Here is a 15,350-nt window from a genome sequence, read left to right on the forward strand (position 1 = left end):
GGCGCGGATCCCCGCGGGACGAGCGGGGCCCGGGCGGGGCGCCGGGGGAGGGCTCCTGAGGGGACGGTCTCTCACCTCCCTCGGTGGTCCCCGCTGTGGGGGGCGGCGCGGGGTCGGCGCTGTCTGGCAGCCGGGGCGGCGGGGGTGCCTGTGCGGTGCGAGGCCCGCGGCGGCTGAGGGGGTGGGCGCTCTGGGGAGGAGGGAGCTGCCGTGCCGCCGCGGCCGCCGCTTGAGCAGCTCCTTGCTTTCCCTCAGTGAAAGCGGGGAGCGGAGTCCGCCCGGGCTGGGGGCGACGCCTCGCCTCTCCGGGAGTAAAAAGTTGTCGGCCGAGTGTTGGGAAGGGCGGGCTCCGGAGCCCTTCGCCTAAAATAAACCAGGACCCCCCTCCTTGCCTCAGACTTTTCTCTCCTCTTGCGCTGTCCCCGGCAGTGTCCTTCCGTACCCAGCCCCTGGCGCGCTGTGGCTTGGGCGCTTCGCTGACGAGAAAAGCCGCGGGTACCGGCGCCTGCCGCCCGTGCTGGGCGAGCCCCGCGGCGGGGGGAAGAGGGGGAGCCCCCGGGGGGCCGCGGTGACCGGCTCCAGGGCGGGGTGCGTGGCAGGCCGTGGGGGCTCTGTCATCCAGCTCGGCACAAAATCAGCTAGGTTAGCTCAGGCTGTGCAGGAGGGGAAGCTACAGTCTGTGGGTGGGTTGGTTTGGTTATTGGGGGCGGGGGGGGCTTTCACAGTCTGCTGCAGTGATGTAGTTAGCTGTGAACGTAGTGACCTCTAATTGGAAGCTTGTAGCTTAAAATCTTAACTACTTTTTGCAAGAGGCCTAATTACATTTTAACAAGGGTGATGAATGTGCATGCAGTTAAATCCACTACTGTATTGTGCTTTGCAGTCACAGTATTGGTTGTGCTGTCCTGTTGTGGCAGTTGGTCACTTCCTTATTTGTGCTAATACAAATTAAGTTAAAGCTACTTTTTCAGTTGTTTGATACATCATTGGTGAAGCAGGATGTTTTTTTAAAGCCCTTCTGACTTCAGCTATCTATGCCTATAAGTCACACTTATAGTTACGAACAACAGTTCATAACCTTACTGATAGAATAGTGGAAAGAAGCGGGATCGTTACAGTAAGTAACTTGTCAAACATTTGAGTGAAAAACATACGATAGTATATTCTCAGCACTGCTTAAATTACCTTAATATAAATTGCCATGATTGTAGAGATTAGCTATAAATGTCATCTACTTGAAGTTCAAGAATTATACTTTCATTTTGGGTCTTTAATTCTTGTAAGCGTTTGAAATCCGCAGTTTGTCTGATATATTTTAGTAGAGAAATGTTCTCCTTCTTTAGATAACACAATGTTTAAAAAAAAAAAAAGAGGAGGGAGGTCTCCCTTTGTTTTTAATGCAGTGTTAGTCGTCTTGAGGGGGAAAAATGCATCAGCGTTAATAATCAGCCTTTGCACAAAAAACTACCTATCACAAATCAGACTGAAGAGTTTAAAATTGTTCTCAAGTTGAAATCACTTTGGCAAGCTGAACTCCTACAGATAGAGATGAGAAATCTAAGCTAAAGTTGATGCAATTAGTAACTTTTGGATTATTTTTAGGATGCTGTTTGGTTTTGTTTGTCAGTAGTCATAACTGAAAGTTTACATTCAGTCTATTTCCAGTGAAAGCTGTGATTTTTGTGGGTTTTCGCTAAAGTGAAGCAGCTGATACAGTTTTTTAACAGGTTGTGTCCTACAGTGTGTAAGGCTCTATTTTCTAGAGAACAATAGGGAGCTGATGGTCACAGTCTCTTCTGTCAGCAGCTGTTCTTTGAAATATATTGAGTTTCACCAAAATATTTCTATTAATTTCAGAAGGATATATAAACAACACAGGCAGTGTGAGCAGGCCTGGTAACTCCTTCCCACACTGGCATTTATCTCCTTCTGTTGCTCTGGGAAATTTTTTGCTCAGCTGCATGATGAGACAGATCAGGGAAGTGATCCAGGTTAAAAATAAGATTTAAAAATTATTTTTATTTTTAAGGATCAGCTCCCTGATGTGGTTCATTACACAGTCATGTAAGTGGACTAGCATAACTGGGAGGGAGGAAGAAAGGAGAACATACCAGGAAAGAAACAAGCAGGCAGGTAGGATAAAAGCAAGAGGGGGAAAATGGCAGTGGGGTTGTTCCCCAAAAAGTTGCAGAATACTTTTATAAGACAAGACAGACTGTTCAGTGGTAATTTGATTTGTGCATGCCTTATGCTCTACAAGAGATCCCGTTTTCTTGGAAAATTAAAATTCCCAAAGCTGTCTGTCGTTTTTGAGAGATAAGGTACTTTATTCTTAAATATTTGCTCATCATAATTGTAGGAGATGCTGCTCTTAGTGCAGCTGAGTCTTTTTATAACATGAACTGTATATGCAGTTTGAAGGAGGGAGAGGTTTAGTTGTATCTCCAAAAGGGATTTGGCTGCACTTGATCGCAGGAGGAAAAGTGAAACTAACCAAAACCCACTTAGTAACAAAATGTATTAGGCCCAGTGAAGAAAGCAACTGAATTGTCTTGGCTGCGGTCATGCTAACAAGCCAAAAGTGAGTGTTCACCAGGGGACTAATTCCATCTTACTGTATTTATTGAACTTCAGGTATTCAAGAGCTAATTAAAGTGGTGGTGTGATGAAATGAAGTGTTAGGGGACAAAATGGGCTTGAATATTTCCTGATGAACTCATAAGGAAATGATGAGTTGCTGTTGACAGCTGGGTATGCTCTGAAGCAAACTACGAAGGGAATGGCCTTAAGCCATTATTCTCCGTTTTTTAATCTGGTTTTGTCCCGTGCCCTTGTTTCAATGCCTTACATGAGCAAATGGTGCCATCTGCTCTGAGGTAGACTTTCCCATGAACTACCCTGTGGGATACTAGCTCACCTTTTGCTGGGGGAGGTATTAGAGCCAAGAATCAATTTCTTACAGTTCCCATGTTCCAACCCATATCTTCTCATGTCATGTGCCCGTTCACAAGTTTCCAGTTCTGTGTAGCACCTTCCAGCCTTTCTCAAAACCGTACCGCTTGAAACAGCGATCCAGAGAAGATCAGTGTAATTCTTGTGTGTGTTTGTAGAAGATGCTGTTTCTTTAAAAGCTGTTCTTTTCAAAGATGATCACTATTATGCAGCAGTGAAATGACGGATGGAGAAGCATTGCATTATACAGGCAACGTGTGAAGAGATTTTCTTCCCGTGCACATGTACACTTTGCTTCACAGAAAAAAGGACACTTACCTGTGATGATGTCAGTGTTGGTGACACTGAGGTTTATTCCTTCATCAGCATTGTCTGGTGACCAGGGGAGGTTCACAACTGTGAATTCATGCCTTTATCAAAACTACAGTCAGGACTTTTCGCCGAGTCCATATTGCTGAGGTTACAATGCCAGTAGTAACTCCAGAGGTCCCAGTCTACCTGGGTTGTATGGTTGGAGTTTTTCACTGGCCAGCAGCAGAGAAATGTTTTAGCAGTGAGTTGAGCAGATGCTGAATGCTTGAATCTGCATCTGTGTGGTGGGGTTTTTTTTGAATGTTAGTGTTTATGTTTTGACAAGGAGGGATTTCAGGCGGGGAAAAAAAACCCAAGTTGTTTCTTGTGTATTTTGATCTTGAAGCTTAGAAAGTAAAGGAACAAATGCTGCCAGCACTGTGAAAGGTTGAAGTGAAGAGAATGATACAGAGATCTTAAGATCCTCTGAGTTACTGTGTGGCAGAGGGAAGAAATCGAAAGATCCTTTTAACCATGTGCCATGGAATATGTGAGGTTTCCATTAACAGGCTTGATGTCATTTTCTTCTTCGGTTCTAAATTATTTATAAGTTGTCTGTTAGGAATTTGAAAGTGGCACAGTGACTTAGCCTGACTCAATTTACCAGATTTTTATAAAACTGGAGTTTTAAAGGACAGATGGCAATGAAGAACGTGATGTCTATTCATATGTGTACTCCAGCTCGATGGAGAAAAGCAGGGATTAAATTGCAGTCTGAAAGTGTGTCCTGTGCTCCTGTGACCTTAGAATCAAGGTGAGGTTTCTTGGCAATTTATGTTGATCTGAACTAGGGCTGCTGCTGCTGCCTTACTCCTGCTCAGGTACCTGGGTCATGGCTCTACAACTTGCTTGTAGCATTATTCCTTTTTGCTCATAAATGGACTTGGAGACTTGAAGTGGTTGCTTGCTTTTATTTAGACTTTGCTAACTATATAAAAGTGCTTGTCAGTGTAGTAGTTCTGTAAAATTTATGAAGTATGGATATGTACACACGATTTTAAAATATTTTTCTGATTTTTATCTATATTATGATGTAGATTATATTATGTTTTTTTGATGTAACTGCACTGTACAAGGACTATTTGCAGCGTTTTGTATTCATAGATACTGCTTTTTATTCCATCAATATAACTATGTCAGCGAGGCTTAAGCATATATGTGCAGTGGGTTTGTGTTAAAGGCCTTGTAAAAGTATAATTACAGATATTCTTAGTGGTAATGCAAATGCAACTGTATCAGCCTTAGCCATTAAATTTGTCCAAACATTGTGTTGACAAATCCTTAAGTTATATGGATATTTAGTTCTCGTTTTCCTAGGCTTTTGATCTATGTGCATATGTATGAACCCAGGCTTTCATAAATTACTTGAGAGTACTTTTGTCACTGACATCTATAAGCTGCGTCGCATAAATAGGTACTTTATTTGCATATTCTCATCTAATCCTGGTAGTGGCTACGTTCCTCTGGTTACATCTTATCATAAGGGAGGATAAAATGTATGAGATCAAATTCCTAAAAGCACAAACCACTAGTTGAAAGATGATTTTGATCAATATGGGCAAAAGGAGCAATGACACTGGACAGTAAGCCACTGAGTATATTAGGTGCTGCTCACTTTTTGGATTAAGTTTAATACTCATGGTTTAAGATGCACATTTTTAACATTTGAGAGCATGTGCTTCTGTTACTAGATTTGGACTAAGGCTTTGATGTTTTCTGTAACCTCTATCACCATTATATAGCAATAGTTCCTTATATTTTTATAAAGATAAAGAGAGTTTGATAGGATGACAATATAACCCATGCTCAGAATATGGTATGATACTGTGCTGAATTCTGTATTGCTCTTTTGTCTCTAATAGCTGTATTAATGTTCCTTTTGAAAGGTGTTAGTATGTCAATATGTAAAAGTAAATTAAATTGCAGCCTTTTGGTAGTGTTGTACAAAACAGCTTCATTTAATGTTACTTTATTTAACATACTGTTTTCTGGCTTTGTATCATTGAAGAGTGCAAACTAATGCCGATGTTTGTGGTTTATTTCAGCTCTGTCCAAAGTTCTTGCATACCAACTCTACCAGTCACACCTGGCCTTTCAGTGCAATTGCAGAACTTATAGGTATGTGGATCAATAGTTTGCCTCAGTAATTGTAATACTTTTTTCTTGTTGTAAAACTTTTTTTCCTTCAGGTGGGGGAAGGAGGTGGTCCTGTTGTTACCATTGAGAATCTTACAACATCTTTTTTTTTTTTTTTTTTGGTACAGTCAGATTGACTTTTTTCTTAACAGCATACGTACTGCCTGACATCAGTTGCAGGGGCCTTGTAGGATTTACTGGTTTCTTTTTACTGAATTTATTGAGGATTGCCAAATATAGAAGACTGGCACCAAGTTAATTCCTTCTCTTCTAGTCTACCAAATGCAAGCATACTGCTTTTTGCTGTTCCCAGGCCCAGAGAGTAGTAAGGCTGAGTGTACATTCCAAAGATGTGCGTGCACACTTGAATTTTGTACAGACACAGCTGGCCATGGACAGATTAGCACAGACAGGAGGACAGTAACTTTGCAAGAACCCACATAAACACAAGCAGTGTTCGAAACATGAACAGTACAAATGGCCTTAACCTATTCCTGCTTCCTGGCTAACCAGGTTTAAAGTTCATTAGTTTAAAGTTCATTAGCGCCACTAATGAACGCATACTTTCACTCACTTATCGCTCATGCTTACCCACGTTTCTGTGTGTTTCGCCAAGACCTGGGAGTCCTTCCAGTACCTGTGTCCTGGGCTTTTTACCAGTTTCTGGCTTAGACCTTGGATCTCAATGGTCGCTGGTTTCTTCCAGCGTTGGCTTGTCCAGCTTGAAGTTTGCTAGCAGAACAAATCTGTACAGGCACACTCTGAGAACAGAGAGCACGTTCACACAGGAAATCGTTAGAAAGGGTGTTTAGTAAGAATGTACAACACGGTAGCACAGGGTCCAGTCATACAAGCATACTGATCAGCAGCCAGCTTGCACACAGCCTGTGTTATTCACACCCACGCCCCCATTGTACCATTTTTCTCCCATCCACTTTGACCTTTCCCTTTTCTTCGATGCTTCCTCAAAACATCCAATAGTAATTTTTGCACATTGTCACAATACCCCTCAAACATCCTAATTTTCTTTTGGGTTACCAAGTTTCTGGCTGACCATCTTCAGGGTTACACTTGAGTGGTTCCTTTTAATGGTCTATTCACCAGTATCCTAAGAGTTCTGCTCTTTGTTATTGTCTTTGTCATCTGCTGTTAGCTAGGGCTTGTGTATCTGTTTAATTTATTAGCTTCTGTTTAATTTATTAGCTTCTTGCCTTTGATTTTGAATAGTTGTTAACTGGATATCTTCAGAGTTGCTTGTTTCCTGAGTTAGGGAATGATTAGCGGGCTTTCTTTAACTGGTTCCTCAAAATAAAGGTGTGGTTTGGAAAGACTTGCCAAGCTTATCTAGCAGTTTGCTGCTGCCAAAGGGAGCAACTCTTCTGGTCACACATTCCTTTGTTTCCTGTGCACAAGTATTGCTGTTGCTAATGCAGAAAATTAACCTAACAAAAGAAAGTAGGAATTTTTCAGCTAGATAAGGCCAGGGCTTTCACAAAGGAGGAAACCAGAACCACATGGCTGCGGGAAGGGCTGGCTGTTTTGGGGGTAACAAAATATTAAGTCATTTCAGCTGTTTTATCACCCCATGCCATACCTGGCTGGAATGGTCGTAGATGTGCTGTGCAAGGCATGCAAACTTTTCTTCTTCCTTTGCCTCGGGTTTGTCATATGTGTTGCTTTAACAAAGCTTCAAAAGCATAGTAGCAACATATTGGTTGTAAAGGCTTTGAGTTAGTCGTGTTGATTTAAATAAGTTTTGTAATCTGTCTTTTGCATGCTATGTAAGGCTATATCATATGCCAAATATGAAATAATGTAAATAGGGTTACATTATGGAGGCCTGAATTTTAGTTTGTGAACTTACCTAAAACAGTAATGGTCTGTATGCTAAAATTTGCTCTTTAAGCTCTAGGCCCTCCTGTCAACTTTTTGCTGGTTATATTGCTGGCTTCTCCCATTAGTCCTCAGTCAGATTAAATTTAGGTGAACTAATGGTGATACTTGGAAGAGGGTAAATGGGACATCTAGAGAGTTGGTGAACTAGTAAATCAGAAGACTTGTACAAAATTTGGTCTTAGAAGACTACTTGTAAACTTTCAGTGGTACTTGAAATGTCCTCTTTTGTTGATGCTGAAATATACTTCATGAACTTTTTCACTGTAGATGCAATTTGTACTTTATGCTTATAGAAAGCAAGCTACTAAGCGGTGATTCCTTTTTATAGCCTGCAAAGTTGGCTTGAGCTGTTTATTTATGGCCCTCAGCTGAACCTACCAAAGGGGGCCGTGAGGCAGGGGCACTGCCTCCTGCTGTGCCATGACATCCCACCCCTCCTCCTCGGTATGCTTTCCCCCCTCACAAATTCCATGAGTAGCACAGTGCTGTGGAAGGGGGGAAAAGAGATGTGATAAAGTCGTGTTAGGGCAGATGAGATTTAAACTAGCTTTGCTGCCAAGAAATGTTTGTGGAGCCATGGTTTCTGTTTCACTTGCGGTAGCAATGCTGCAAGCTCTTTCAAATCCTGTAAATAGAAAGCTTAGTCTAAAGCATTTTGTACATCCCTTGTGTGAAAGTCATACCACCTTAGATTTGAACAACTTGCACTAGCAAAATACATATTTGTGACACTCAGCTCTGTTAATGTGGAAGTGACGTGGTAGCACAACAGCAATAACTTAATCTAAATCTGCACCTGCGGAGTCAAAATTCTAGATTTCACAGAACTATCTGGGATGCAGGGAGTTGGGCTTCGGGTTTTTTGCTTGCCTTTTTTTAGTGTCTCAGATTTGATTATCTGAAGTTGTGATAGCATTTGAAATCTGATTTCCCAATTAAAAAGCCCACAGGCCCGCAGCAGGTAAGATGTTGCTGCAGCCATGTATGTTAGTGATGTGCTATTGCCTGCATGGTTGACAATAACCTAACCTCCCGAGAGCCAGTCAGAAGAGATGTTTGCATGGCTGGGGGAAAGTACATATTGCAACAGCTGCTTGGGAGACAGGAAACGAAAGTATAAACTTGTCTTGGTTTCGTTTTCTATTCTCACATTTGAGCTGCTCATCTCCACTTAAATTTTTGCCTATATATTATTGTCATCTGTAATAGCTGGGAAATTGTTGTTTTCAGGCAAGGTTTGCCAGGCTTTGAAGCAGCTGTTTCATCGTAATGTTTTGATTTAGTGTTGTCATCTATAAAGAAGATAGTGTGTTAGGAGACTTAGGTTTTAGTGTAACATTTACTTTATTTAAAACTGTGGCTTCTTGCTTCTGTGCAAAAATTGACTAATATTCACTGACTTAGCTGAGAAATTTATATCTGTGCCAGCACAAAATTTCTGCAACTATATTACATACCTAACTGTGGAGCTGAAAAATGGCCGCAATTTTAGAGGTCCATTAGTTTAGCATGTGACTCTTCAGGGTCATAGGCCCACAATTAGGGAACTATGTTAAGCTGCCATATTCACCAAATAAACATATGTGCAAGCAGAGCGCCATAATAAAGTTAGGGACAGCTATTCCATATAGCTGTTTGGCAGAGTTTCAAGACTAACATTTGGCAGATTGATTATATATGTATTCCTGCTAGATAAGGCTCTGTTGCATGCTACATATGGATTTAAGTAATTTTGGAAGAGTTACTATCTGACATCTTCACTGAAATTAAACACTTTAAAATAAGTTCACACTTAAACTATTTAATTTTTGCTTTTTAGTATCCCACCCTTGTTTGCTTTCTTTTTCTTCAGATAATGCTTATGATCCAGATGTGAGCGCTAAACAGATATGGATAGACAAAACGGTGATAAACGACAATATATGCTTGACATTCACTGATAATGGAAATGGTATGAACTCGGAGAAGCTGCACAAAATGCTAAGGTGGACAACCTCTTTTGCAATTTTTTATTATAAAAATTCCAGCTTCTAGTTTTGTTATTGCTCAGCTTATTCCTTTCTCTCATATGTAATTGACTAATTTGTTCATAAACTTAACATTTCTGAAGGTGAACGATTATCCAAGTGAGACTCTAGAATAGACAGATGCTAGTAAAACTTTCACACAACTTTGTCAGTGTATTTTTATCTCGTAATTTCCTTTTATCCTTTCTGTCAACCTTCCCATTTAATCTGTGCAGTGATTGTGCTGTGTAGACTCTCTGTAGTGCCCTTCAGTGGAGCTAAGGAGAATTTAATACTCTTTTTGTTTTTTAATTCAAGATTGCTTTAGTTTAAGTTAGCAAGCAAGAGAAAAAGGGAGGTTCAGTTCAAACTCTTTAGAGTACTGAAAATAGAAGGTATTGTGGAAAACTTAAGGGAATGATAATTATATTGATGTGGTTTGTCTATTTACCTTTAAATATTCTATAAGGTTTGAACTGATCTTTCTGAAACTTTCGTTTCTACAGTTAGCGAAGAGGTTGCTGTTCAATCGCTCTTTCAGTATGAAAGGTTGCTCTGCCTGCAGATAAATCTCTGGGTGTAAACTTGAGCAAGCTTGAATTCAAAGTGTTATTTTTCTTTTTCTGTTAGATACCATAATTAATAGCTTGCTTGCTAAATTCCGTGTTCCGTATACAGTTACCTGTTTTACTTTAAATGTAATGTGTAGTTACTAATGGAAAATTTGTAGATCACACATTTTCAAGAAAGTGAAGCAGGAGGGAAGCTTTAGGAGCTTTTTTCAGTATTAATTGTGAAGCCACAGGATAACTATTAGAATCCTGTAAGAATGCTTACTGCATAATTCCAGATGAATGATATTTCTTTTCCATACTTAAAGATGAAAGTAAATTTCCCTGAATTCTTGCAGTGTAATTTTAGCAATGTTATATGGGTAACTTTCAGGGTTTGCTTAACTGTACGTTGTTTAATTGTACAGTAGTCCCTGATCTCTAAAACAAGAGATTAACTCATTGTGTTTAAGTCTAATTTGGTAAGTCTTGCATGCATCTTTTTGCTTTCAAGTTTATAGGGCTTTTTACACTCTTCTAATCTTTTCATATGCTTCAGCTTTGGCTTCAGCGAGAAATCTGTGATGAATAACCGTGTTCCAGTGGGACTGTATGGGAATGGGTTTAAATCGGGGTCCATGCGCCTGGGAAAAGATGCAATAGTCTTCACCAAGAATGGAGAAACCATGAGTGTGGGCCTGTTATCTCAGACTTTCCTTGAAGTCACAAAAGCAGAACATGTCATGGTTCCTATAGTGACATTCAACAACCAACATATCCTTTCAACAATTTCTGAGTGAAAAGTTGTGGGTACATGCAAAATTCGGATGATGATATCAGTAAAGGCAATCTCTTTGTCTAGTCTTATGGATACAAGATGCAAGGAAGGCTATAATTTGTTAAAGCCTTTAAATTTGTAGGAGTTCTGAGATGTGGAATGAGAACCTGTGAAGCGAGTACAGGATACTGTTGCAGAAGCTTGCTCATCTTCTGAAAGCTTACTTCATTCAAAGTTATTCTCCTTAACATAACGCTTACGACAGATAAGTGATCCAACAGAATCCAAAAACAGCCTGAAGGCCATCCTAACACATTCTTTATTTTCTACTGAGGAGAAATTACTGGCAGAGCTAGATGCTATAATAGGGAAAAAAGGAACTAGAATTATCATTTGGAATCTTAGAAGGTAAGATGAAATCTAGTCTCTTATCTCTCTCATTTAGTTTGTTGTCTTTCAGTGTATGCAAACATACATGTTTGTATGGGTTTTTTTTTTTTTTTTTTTTTTTTTTTTTTTTTTTTGTAGAATGATTCCAAAAGACTGTGGGCAGTTATCTGTAACTGGGAAGCTAGACTCAAACTCGCATGAGTGAAGGGCTTTAATGTTGCATGAGAACTGTTGCTAGTATCTCAAGTAACAAAGCAGAAGGAAGGAGAATGTAAAGAACTTCATATTTTCCTTTGATAAGATACTGTTGCTTTTGCCAGAAGGAAAATTTAAATAGATAAATTATAAATCTGTTATTTCAGATCTATGAAATTATGAATGCAAAAATTCAAACAAAAAAATATTTGTATGTACGGGCAAGTATTACTGGCTTTTAAAGTTCAGAGTCAGCAGTATCCTTCTAGAGGGATTGAGACCTTTCTAAACTACCTAACTGTTTATCATAAAATAAATAGAAATCCAAGTAAGTAAATACCGTTGTGTGTATTTATCTTATTTATCTCCTTGCCTCTGTGGGATTGTTCACAGCAGTATAGCTTTCCAGCCTTTTCTAGCTTTGACTTGCTTGTTGCTTTTTTTTAACAGCTGTTGCTGTAGCACTGGCAGATGGGTGTCATCACTTCCCATCTTCTTTCCGTTTCCTTCACATCTTTGTTGCTGCCTTATTAGCAGGGAACCTGTCTGATGGTCTGTCCAGAAAAGCTTTATCATGCCTTTAACTGTGATGGCACTAATTGGTTGGGAAGATGTTGTCTTGTACTATGTTCTTAAGTGTTTAGCTTACTGTAGTTTTAAATACCGGAAATAACAAGGTATCCATAGGAAGCAATTTTGAACTGTTTCAGTCCTGTGGATTTGGCAAGAAACTAGCTTGTTTTTCAGTTTATCTTTATTGTTGCCCATCAGAAAAGGGGGGGGAGGGGAGCAGGAAACCACACCTGGATGAGTATAGATTAAATGTTACAGTACAAAAAACATTTCAGTCAATTGTAACAGGTGAAAAGTTTGGGGGTTTTTTATTTCATTAATTTCTTGTGAGTATTAGAGCCCTGAATCACTTCTAGCTTAGGAGATTTTAATACAAGAAAGCTGGAGGTAACAAATTTATTGTTAATTCTGCTTGTTTCCCCTTGCCACCTGCTCCATAAGAAAAACTTCATCTCCTTTACACTTCAGAAACTAATTTCCATTGCCCTGGTAGACTTTCATTTATTTTTAGGTGTGAACATTTTTAGGAATGTGCATCACTTCATTGCTTGAGCAAAAGAAAATACAGTGAACTCAGCTGACTGGGCAGGATAACCTTCATGTTCTGAATTTTGGAGTGTATTCATCAGAAGTTGTGGGAAAGAACACTTTTGCAGGGGTTCATGTTGTTTCTAATATGTTGTAATCTAATCTACTTAAAAAAAACCCAGAGCTGTTTCAGTATTAAAAGACTTTATTTCTGGAGTGTTTGTGCCAACTATAATATATCTCAATGTTGTGCAATGGTACTGCCAGTATACTGCAGTGTATACATCTGCAACTAAATATAGTGTATACATCTGGTGAGTGATGCAATAAGAAATTGTGATAATTGAGTTGGAAAGCTGTGGTGAGTGTCATTTTTGCAGCATTAAAAATCTTAGGAAGGCAATTTGTAGTGTTCAGAAATTTTGCATTTAGAAGGAATGCATGTGTCTTGGTCCATCCAGAATTTAAAGCTGATACTGACTGCTTTTATTTTTGAAGTGTGACCTGTTTAGAATTAAGTTAGAATTCATGAATGTCTCACTTGCTGTCACTTCTCTTGTATTCCTTGGATACCAGAAAGGAACTGGTGAACTTTGTTCATGTGAATTTTAGCAAATCTGTGAAGAAAACCACTACGGCTCAAAGGAATTCCCTTTCTCTTGCATCTTTGCGATACCCACTGCATCTACCACAATATCTTATGTTGTGTTGGCCTTTTTTCCCATAATTGGTATATTTTTTTAATCTTATTTCTTAGAGATAAAAATGGAAAAACAGAGTTTGACTTTGACAAGGATAAATACGACATCAGAATTCCAGAAGACTTAGATGAAACAGGCAAAAGAGGATATAAAAAACAGGAGAGACTGGACCAGATTGTTCCAGAAAGTGACTACTCACTACGAGTATGTATAACATTTTTAAAATTTATTTGTTTATTTTTGGAAGCTGGAGGGTATATGATTTTGTTTTAATGTAATGTACTATACTGCAGAAGTGTTGATTGGCGGGAGGATGAATGTCAGAATTTTTAAATGTTAGGGCAATATGTCAACATTCGTTTTGAAAATTGAAGGTGGAGTGTATTTGTGAACTTGTGTAAACATTTGCTGTTTATTTAGAAGAAAATAACTGGGTTTTGTTAGTCTTGCAAATAACTTTTGCTGTTAAATATTGCCGTAGTTACCCACAAAGGAGCAAGAAGGAAATGCAATCAGTAGCTTCAGAAATTAAATAGGGGTGTGTGTGGTTGTCAGCAGAGTAAACGTTACATTGTAGTGCAGGTATACATGCATACAGTACTGATGCTGCACCCACGTGGATCTTGCAAAACAGGTAGGTTTCGGTTGGCAAAGGGGGATTTCGAGGTTTCAAGAAGAGGTAAAGGAATTGGGAAGCAGCTCCATAGTTTGATTACCTGCATGCAGGCAGGGACAAGCCTTTTCTATAGGCTAATTGATATGACCATTGCCTCCACTATTGATTCATAAGCTTTTATGTTTATAAGAAGATTTCATAGCTATTATCAAGCTATGATAATATGCAGTCATTTGGAACAAAGTTAACATTTGCTTTTGTTTGTTATTTTAAAGTTTGTAGTAGAATTTTTAAGCTCTCACTAGGGGATAAGAAAAGAGGCTTGTGTGTTTGAGAGCTCTTTTAGTGGTAAAACTGCATCTTCAGACACCTGATTAACTTGTCATATTCATAAAAGTTGTCCTTCAATTGCTATTCACTTTGTGATATATGTATGCTTATTATGCACACTTGCATTACCTATTTTTCTGGATTCAAGTTGGAAGAAAACACATTTCGTAAAATTTAATTAAAATTTGAGTTTGTCTTCCTAAACATAATGTGTATTATAGAATATTCATATCTTGAGGTTTTGGGTTTTTTTTAGTAACAGGAGTTACTGTATATTTTGTAGGCTTATTGCAGTATTTTGTATCTGAAGCCAAAAATGCAGATCATTCTGCGAGGACAAAAAGTGAAAACACAGCTGGTTTCCAAAAGCCTTGCCTTCATTGAACATGATGTATATAGGCCAAAATTTTTGAATGTATCCTTTGCTAATATTTACATCATTGCACGCTGAATTTAATGATGTGACTCTCTATGTTATGTAAGCTGTCTGGATTCTGCTGGGTGTGTTGCAGTTATACTCATGTGATTTTTTTTTTTTTTAATTTATTTTATCTTTTGTAAAGACATACTGAAGGAATTATCTCAATATAAAAAAAGAAAGTTCCAGGACCCAGTTTAGAATGAACACTCAGAATAACTATATTTTTGTGTTACATGCGATTAACCAGATTTTTCCTTAATATCTGGTAAAAGCCTAAACTAGTAAGAATTACTTTTGGATTTAACTGCAGAAACAAAGATCATTATGGAATAATGATGTACCATAAAAACAGACTCATCAAAGCTTATGAAAGAGTTGGCTGTCAGTTAAAGGTAAGAAATTAAAGCTCAAAGGTATTTTAACATCTTTAGAAATCACTTTCACTCAAACACTGATTTAAAAAAGAAAATACAGATGGAAACTAGGATCTTGATGTATCCTTTATAAAACCACCTTTTGTAGTTTGTGCAAAAGTTAGAAATTGTATTAAATTGTATGCAGTTGTTTTAATGTTTGTTTTTGAAACTAAGCTTGATACACAAAATACGGGCCTGAGCATATCTTTCAGGACAAAAAGAGGGGTGCAACAGAGGATTTTTTACTTGGGAGATTTGGGTCAAGAGTTTCTTTTTGCAGAGGAGTCATAAGCCAGAAAATTGTTTTTACTTAGTATATATAGCTTATAATTACCTCTGACAAACTCTTTCGGTATTAACATAGAATATGTTACTTTTCCTGATAGATCTTAATTTCTTACAGGCAAACAACATGGGTGTTGGTGTAGTTGGGATTATTGAATGCAACTTCCTAAAACCAACTCATAACAAACAAGATTTTGACTACACAAATGAATACAGGTAAATGTA

General features: G+C 38.7%; 1 protein-coding gene across 1 annotated transcript in view; it reads left to right on the forward strand.

Annotated features, from left to right (window-relative positions):
- Positions 1-15,350, forward strand: part of MORC3 (MORC family CW-type zinc finger 3) — a 36,985-nt gene that overhangs the window by 137 nt on the left and 21,498 nt on the right. The window contains exons 2-9 of the mRNA XM_075518412.1: positions 5,349-5,421; positions 9,188-9,320; positions 10,452-10,664; positions 10,929-11,078; positions 13,114-13,261; positions 14,287-14,418; positions 14,697-14,816; positions 15,244-15,341. Of these exons, the coding sequence (XP_075374527.1) occupies positions 5,349-5,421; positions 9,188-9,320; positions 10,452-10,664; positions 10,929-11,078; positions 13,114-13,261; positions 14,287-14,418; positions 14,697-14,816; positions 15,244-15,341 (1,067 nt within the window). The remainder of the gene's footprint in view (positions 1-5,348; positions 5,422-9,187; positions 9,321-10,451; positions 10,665-10,928; positions 11,079-13,113; positions 13,262-14,286; positions 14,419-14,696; positions 14,817-15,243; positions 15,342-15,350) is intronic.

This window comes from Mycteria americana, chromosome 1, assembly GCF_035582795.1.
Source record: "Mycteria americana isolate JAX WOST 10 ecotype Jacksonville Zoo and Gardens chromosome 1, USCA_MyAme_1.0, whole genome shotgun sequence".
NCBI lineage: Eukaryota > Metazoa > Chordata > Aves > Ciconiiformes > Ciconiidae > Mycteria > Mycteria americana.